Here is a 7,519-nt window from a genome sequence, read left to right on the forward strand (position 1 = left end):
TGTGTGTGTGTGTGTGTGTGTGAGGCAGAGGGAGTGTGTGTGTGTGTGTGTGTGAGGCAGAGGGAGTGTGTGTGTGTGTGTGTGTGAGGCAGAGGGAGTGTGTGTGTGTGTGTGTGTGTGAGGCAGAGGGAGTGTGTGTGTGTGTGTGTGTGAGGCAGAGGGAGTGTGTGTGTGTGTGTGTGTGAGGCAGAGGGAGTGTGTGTGTGTGTGTGTGTGTGAGGCAGAGGGAGTGTGTGTGTGTGTGTGTGTGAGGCAGAGGGAGTGTGTGTGTGTGTGTGTGTGAGGCAGAGGGAGTGTGTGTGTGTGTGTGTGTGTGAGGCAGAGGGAGTGTGTGTGTGTGTGTGTGTGAGGCAGAGGGAGTGTGTGTGTGTGTGTGTGTGAGGCAGAGGGAGTGTGTGTGTGTGTGTGTGTGTGAGGCAGAGGGAGTGTGTGTGTGTGTGTGTGTGAGGCAGAGGGAGTGTGTGTGTGTGTGTGTGTGAGGCAGAGGGAGTGTGTGTGTGTGTGTGTGTGTGAGGCAGAGGGAGTGTGTGTGTGTGTGTGTGTGAGGCAGAGGGAGTGTGTGTGTGTGTGTGTGTGAGGCAGAGGGAGTGTGTGTGTGTGTGTGTGTGTGAGGCAGAGGGAGTGTGTGTGTGTGTGTGTGTGAGGCAGAGGGAGTGTGTGTGTGTGTGTGTGTGAGGCAGAGGGAGTGTGTGTGTGTGTGTGTGTGTGAGGCAGAGGGAGTGTGTGTGTGTGTGTGTGTGAGGCAGAGGGAGTGTGTGTGTGTGTGTGTGTGAGGCAGAGGGAGAGTGTGTGTGTGTGTGAGGCAGAGGGAGTGTGTGTGTGTGTGAGGTTTCTTTCTTTCTTTCTGGCTAATGTTTCACCTGTGTGTAAGTCACACTGACAGACCTGTTTACTGTCGTCATGGAGATGGCGTTCCCTGACACATATCTCTTCTCTAGCTTCTGTGTGTGAAACCGTGGTGACGCTGGGATGAAACCACTGGAGGGTCACTAGGAGCTCAGACATGTCTGTGTATTCAGTCACTGTTGTGGCGTCCAAAGCTTTGGTCAATTTAAATGTGTATTGTTGTGTTTCTTCCATCCCACGTGACATAAGCGGTGAAAGATTTACTTAATAAATAGTGTTTTCCCATTCCGTGTTTGGCTCAAAAATCATAAGGCAACGAACATGTTGGTCAGAAATTTATGCCAGCTCAGATGTCAGTCAATCAATGCAAGGGAGGAGCTGGTGGCTGATTGCAGAAGGGGTGAGGACCTCTAGTGGGCCTTATATACATTGGGCACTTTTTTCACACTTCTATTGTTACGAATTTAAACAGCGAGGGAAACAAAAATACAGCAGACAGGCTGCGAGCTACTTTCACAAGAACTGCTTCACACCTGGTTCATTTGGTTTGGACCAAAGGGGAAGAATTATACATTGTTGTATTTTAGTTCTGTTCTGGTTAATGTTCACACTGATCTTTTAAAGGAACCAAGAGGAGTAAGTAAGTAAGTTATACAGAATGACAGGTAACACTTTGATTGGACAGTTTTGGTGATTCTCGTCCTTCATCGTCTGCCATCATCAGGACCAATGTGGGGAAATTAAATTCTGGTGACTTTAATGCTTCTGATGTGCATATTTATGGATAATTTATTTATAAGATAGTTTCCTGAAAATATTTCACGATCAGCAGATTGATTTACTAGTTTAGCTTTTGAAATAATGCATATCTGCTATCATAAAATCCTGTGGTTGGTTCTTTTGCTTTCACATTACAAGCAAACTGCACCAGAGTCAGCCGGGAAGTGTGCCAAGAGCCTCCTTCCAAGCAGTCTGTTTTTGTGCCTTTTGGAGTTTTTTTCTTCAGTTTATTTGGTGAGTGAAATTCTAGTATTTTATTTATGCTAGCAATATTTAGCACATATCAGTGTCTGTGCTCAACATACATGGCTTGTTTGCTTAGCTCACAACTTGCCAATTAGTCAGCTTTGAGGATCACCAAGTTGTGCTAACGATGCTAACTTATTGGAAGCGTATGCTAGCCACAGATATAAAATGATGATATGATAATACTTTTGAACGCACAATGCCTTGCAATCATTTTTTGTTTTTAAGGTTAAGTGACCCGTACCAACTGACCAATGAGACTGTAAGAACCTATTCAATAAAACAAGAATAAAACATTTTCTTAAATAAAAATGCATTTGCTAAAGAGTTTTCTTACACGCTGCAAATTCAAACAGGAACCAATCAAAAGCATCAGAATAGCATCAAACTTTATTAAACGGCTTAACTGGAGAAGACATTGTGCACATGAAAAACAGGTAAAGCAACAAAATGAATATTAACATAGCCTAGCTTTTTTCAGAAATGTATCAAATGTAATCTACAATGTAATCATGAACATTTTCTTAGTTAGCCTAATTGTAATTTAATTACACAATTCCCCCCCAAAATCTCACCATGGGCCTGTAAGCTATGCAACTGATTTCAAGGTGCTTCTGATCATTTTCAAATTACTCCCACAGCATATTGTGTTGCATCTTTTTGTGTGAAATATGCTTCATAAATAAAGCTTTATTTTATAAAAAAAGAGGTTATCAGGTAAAAAGAAATACATTTTAAAAAATAATTATAAAGTGTTTGAAAATCGTGGATCACAGCTTTTCCGCTTGTACTGGATCAGTCCCAAGGACAGAAACACTGCTCCCAACAGCAGAGCACAAACTCCACCAATCAGGTAGCTCCTCTCAGAGTGATTCAAGGAAGGGTCTGCAACAAAAATGATAAGAGAAACATCTAAGTGCAGAACACACAATGCATGTTATTGACAAAATAATGCTGCACTTAACATACAGAAACGAGATTTTACTGTTGTAATCCTCACCCCAGTCTAATATCTTGGGCTCGCTGAGGCTGGCGTGCTCCACTACACAGCTGACCCTGTCCTGCCGGCCAGGTGTGTACTCCAAGTAAGAGTGGACCTGATAGGTCCAGTCTCCGTTTGTCATTACATCGCTTACTGTCACGCCCGAGGTCACTTCCTGTCCATTCTGGTGCCATGCAACCTTGATATATTTAGGGTAGAAGTCGTAAGCACTGCACACCAGCATGGTTTCATGACTGGAGCTGGTGGTCTCTACAAGAGTAACACTGGGTTCAGCTGAAATCAGAAGATGAAAGGTTTTTACTGAAAGATGACATATCCACCATCTGTGAAGCAACAGCACATGTCTGGCATGATGAAATAGGAGTTTTAGGTAGAATTAAATGGTGGAACTATATCTTGGTGAATAGTGAGTGTGTGCAGCTCCCCCAAGTCTTATCGTGAAAATGAGGTTGCCAGGTTTGACACATCAGGCTTGGAAAGCCTGTATATCGTACCTCTGCTCACAAACCCTATCTGGCAACTTACACAGAGCTTGAGAGCTGCACTCAAGTTGTGGATGAATGAATAAAAAAAAGAATTGTTCCAAAGCTTCTCTTTACCACACACTGTTGTTTTTACAGATTTGAGTATGGTTTAAATTAACAAGATACAACGTGTTAATTGGTGAGCTATAGTTGTTGGTAGGTGTATTTTTGAATCCTGACCGCACCTCTGTACCTACTTAAAACACAGACACAAGATTGAATATAGATCATGTAATCAGTATTTGAATATTTACCCCTGTTTTCCTCAGTTATGTTCAAAACCAAACCAACGTTGTTGACACAAATAAGCTGCCTCTCAATTTTTCTCTGTAGAATGTCGTACTTGTCCCCATTTGACATTGATGCAGTGATTAATCCAGCTGGAGTGAAGCCCGTCCAGTTCCCGACCGTGCTGTTATACTGCATCATAAACTCTTTGTTAAAATACCAGTCGACCAGATACTCCACCTGCGCCTGCTCTCTGGAGTACACTGCACACCAGAAGTCAGCATACATGAAGTATCCATTTCCATCAGCAGCACAATCTGACAGGTAAAGGAGAAGACACAGATTGTACTGTGTTTTTTAATATGATTGTTTTAATGTGCAGATACAGTACGTCCATTAGTATTTAATACATGGTTTGTTTAGGCCTACATGCAAGAACTTTGCTACAATAGTACAACAATTAAGTGTTTTTCCTATCATTTTTTTTCAACTTTTACCTGTTAGATATATTGCTGTTTTCTATCAAAGTAATTTTTAGCCAAGTTAGCAGCATGGTTCCTCATGGGTGGCAATGTCTGTCTGTCTGTCTGTCTGTCTGTCTGTCGTCTGTCGGTCGTCGGTCAGCCAACCACTTTCATCCAGACTGAAAAATCCCAACAACTATTGACTGCATTGCCATAAAATGTTACACAGACATTAATGATACATGAAAATATAAAAGATTATAACTGGCTGCTAAACATTAGTACGTTAGCATTGTCAGTGTGAGCATGTTACATTATGTCCAGTATGAACAGGAGGAATAATTACAGTAAGCAAACCTTGTTTCAAGGTTTAAGTGACTTAAATATTTGTAAACATGCCCTTCAAAACAGTCAGTTAATTGCTATAACAGTCCACAGAGATGTACCTAAACTGGGCAAAAAAGGCAAACTTGTATCATGTGACTCTGTGGCTCAGTTGCTATAGAGTTCAAGTTCCTCATTCAGATCACTGGAGTGTACACAAAAATTAAAATACAAAAGGAGAAACTAGACGCCCTTAATCTGCAGAGATCTGTTCACACGCTACAGACATCAGAAAGACAACACCTTGGATTGCCCAGTTCACTGAACCCACTACACTCACACACTCACACACACACACACACACACTACTATTGGTGGTATCTAGTCATGCAGATAGTTTAAGTTTAATCTACTGTGGTTTGAAGATTTGCAAAGGTATGCCAATCCCCCAAAATACTACAAATACAATGGAGGTGAATGCATTATAGTTTGTGGCTTGTCAAAAAGTTTTATTTGAACGTAACAATTATTTAAATATGTAATGAAGGTTACTACCAGTATACCAGCACAACAGTTGTGTTTCCTTCACTTTCACATTAAAATTTAATTGTAACATAGAATTATGTTCTATTAAAGTATGCATGTATGTTTTTCCCATGAATCACATTGTAAAGGCTATTTGGTATAAAAGGGCTTGAGACATACAGTCCTGGATATACAGCTAATTTCTAATAACCTAATCTAAATTACCTTCTGGTATATCAACGTCATTATTTTAACCTCAACATGCTGTGTGACCATACAAAACCAATGGACACATAACAATGGATAACAGTGGAATTACTCACCCACCAAAAACAGAGAGATAAGACATGGAAACAGCAGGTACATGAAGCGTTTCATGTTGAAGCCACAATGAGACTGAGACCAGAGTGTGGACACTCAACCCTTGCTGTGCAGTTCACAAATGATTCATTTCTTTCAAGTACACTTCCTGTAACCAGCCACCCCGATCCTTTTTTTCCTATTTAGTCAAACCTTTAGCTTAACTCTAATTTGCAACAGTAAATGCATTTTTAAACAACCACAACATAATTAGAAAACATTTTTTGTGAATGCATCTAAAAAACTGTCAATGTTTTTTATGTGTTTTTTCTATAACATATGTTCATGGGGACTAAAGCATTTTTATTGTTATGTTTAACAATAAAACATACAAATGTTTAGGCGCTCTTAGGGAATCTTTGTTGAGTTAAGACAATGAATACAAAGTTTGGTAATTTCATCATGAATGAAAGCTTTCATGAACAAGTTCCAAAACTCTGGATCATAAAAATATGTTTAACTTCACACAGGAAGCTGAAACCAAACACTAATGAGAGACAGAAAGTAGAAGCTGAAGCGGAGACTGATTGCTCTTTAACTCTTTCAAAACTCTCACAGATGGCAAAGACGTCAACTGTACAGTTTGTGTGGGCTTTAATTTTTTTTAATGTTGTGGAGGTCAAAGTGGAGATTACAGACAAAAAGGAAAAAGGAAAACAGTCACAGATAAAAGCCAGTCGCAGAAATGTGGGTTCATAATTTAAAGTTTTGGTCTCAGCCTCACTGTATACTATCTTTGGGCCACAGTGTCCCTCTGGTGGCAAGACAGCCTCTCTGTGTTCACATATACTCTATTTACAGTATTACAAGTTGCAAATGTTACTACTTTATTTACAACCTTGGATTCTCATCACAAACCATCAGATCTTCATTGTGCATATAAGACCATCACTGACAAATTAGAGCTCATGTATGAAACTGCCACACCACCAAGTTCCGTCTGCACTAGGACTCTAATTTGCAAATTACTACATCGAACAAACATAAGTGCCATATTACCATCATGTCTTTTACATCGTTTTCCATCATTTGAGGTTTGACTGACGTTCTTTTAATTATGTCATCTCGTTGTGTCCTCTTCTGTAATGTTTTAACAACAGCACCCAGCTGAAGAATTAGCATCACCAATGTTGTCTCAATCTGCCCAACTCCTAATATTTGCATTAGTTAATGAAAAAAGTTTTTTCTATTGCAGATTTATTGGAAATTATAACTGTTCCTGCAGTACATTTGGCTACAAACCTGACATCTGAGAGTGTCTCCCCTCTGAGCATCAGTTTTCAAAGATAAATTAGAGATAAAACAGGGTTTAAAGGCCAAACTGTTCAGATTTAATACACTCACTGAACTTGAATTTAAAATATTAATGTAATGTAGTGTAGTGAGATTTTTTAAGTGTTAATTTATTTTGTTGGCTTTGAAAATGTATAGATTAATTTTATAATTTGCTGCTACCTGCTAATTTGCAGGTAATTTGCATGTGTAATACTAATATGTATACTTTATATTCTGTTTTTAATGATGAGCTGTTTTACAGTGGGGGAAATAAGTATTTGACCCCTTGCTGATTTTGCAGGTTTGCCCACTTACAAAGAATGCAACAATCTACAATTTTAATCATATGTACATTCTAACAGTGAAAGACAGAATCCCAAAGAAAATTCCAGAAAATCACATCATATGAATTTATAAAAATTGATGACCATCTGATGAGGAAAAACAAGTATATGACCCCCTACCAAACAGCAAGTATTCTGGCTCCTACAAGCCAGTTAGTCTTTCTTTAAGACACAGCCCCAATCCCAACCAATTATCTACATCAAATACACCTGCCTCACCTCGTTACCTGTATAAAAGACACCTGTCAACACCCAAACAACCAGCATCCAACATCACCACCATGGGCAAGACCAAAGAGCTTTCTACGGACATCAGGGACAAGCTTGTTGATCTGCACAAGGCTGGGATGGGCTACAAGAGAATCAGAAAGCAACTTGGAGAGAAAAGATCAACTGTCGGTGCAGTTATCAGGAAATGGAAGAAGCACCACACCAACGCCAACCTCCCTCGGTCTGGGCCTCCACACAAGATCTCGCCTCGTGGGGTGTCCCTTATCATGCGAACGGTGAGGAATCATCCCAAAACCACAAGGGGGGAATTGATGAATCAACTGAAGGCAGCTGGGACCATAGTTACAAAAGAAACGGTTGGTAACACAC

The 7,519-nt window shown here is 40.1% G+C and overlaps 1 protein-coding gene across 1 annotated transcript; it reads right to left on the bottom strand.

Annotated features, from left to right (window-relative positions):
- Positions 1-2,243: 2,243 nt before the first annotated feature.
- On the bottom strand, positions 2,244-3,975 carry LOC123964126 (rano class II histocompatibility antigen, A beta chain-like; the record flags this gene model as incomplete). The annotated part of the gene is made up of 3 exons (XM_046041233.1): positions 2,244-2,757; positions 2,873-3,148; positions 3,654-3,975. Coding segments are annotated over 3 exons (738 nt in total), but the record flags the coding sequence as incomplete, so codon positions are not given.
- Positions 3,976-7,519: the final 3,544 nt, after the last annotated feature.

This window comes from Micropterus dolomieu, unplaced genomic scaffold (assembly GCF_021292245.1).
Source record: "Micropterus dolomieu isolate WLL.071019.BEF.003 ecotype Adirondacks unplaced genomic scaffold, ASM2129224v1 contig_740, whole genome shotgun sequence".
NCBI classification, from domain to species: Eukaryota; Metazoa; Chordata; class Actinopteri; order Centrarchiformes; family Centrarchidae; genus Micropterus; species Micropterus dolomieu.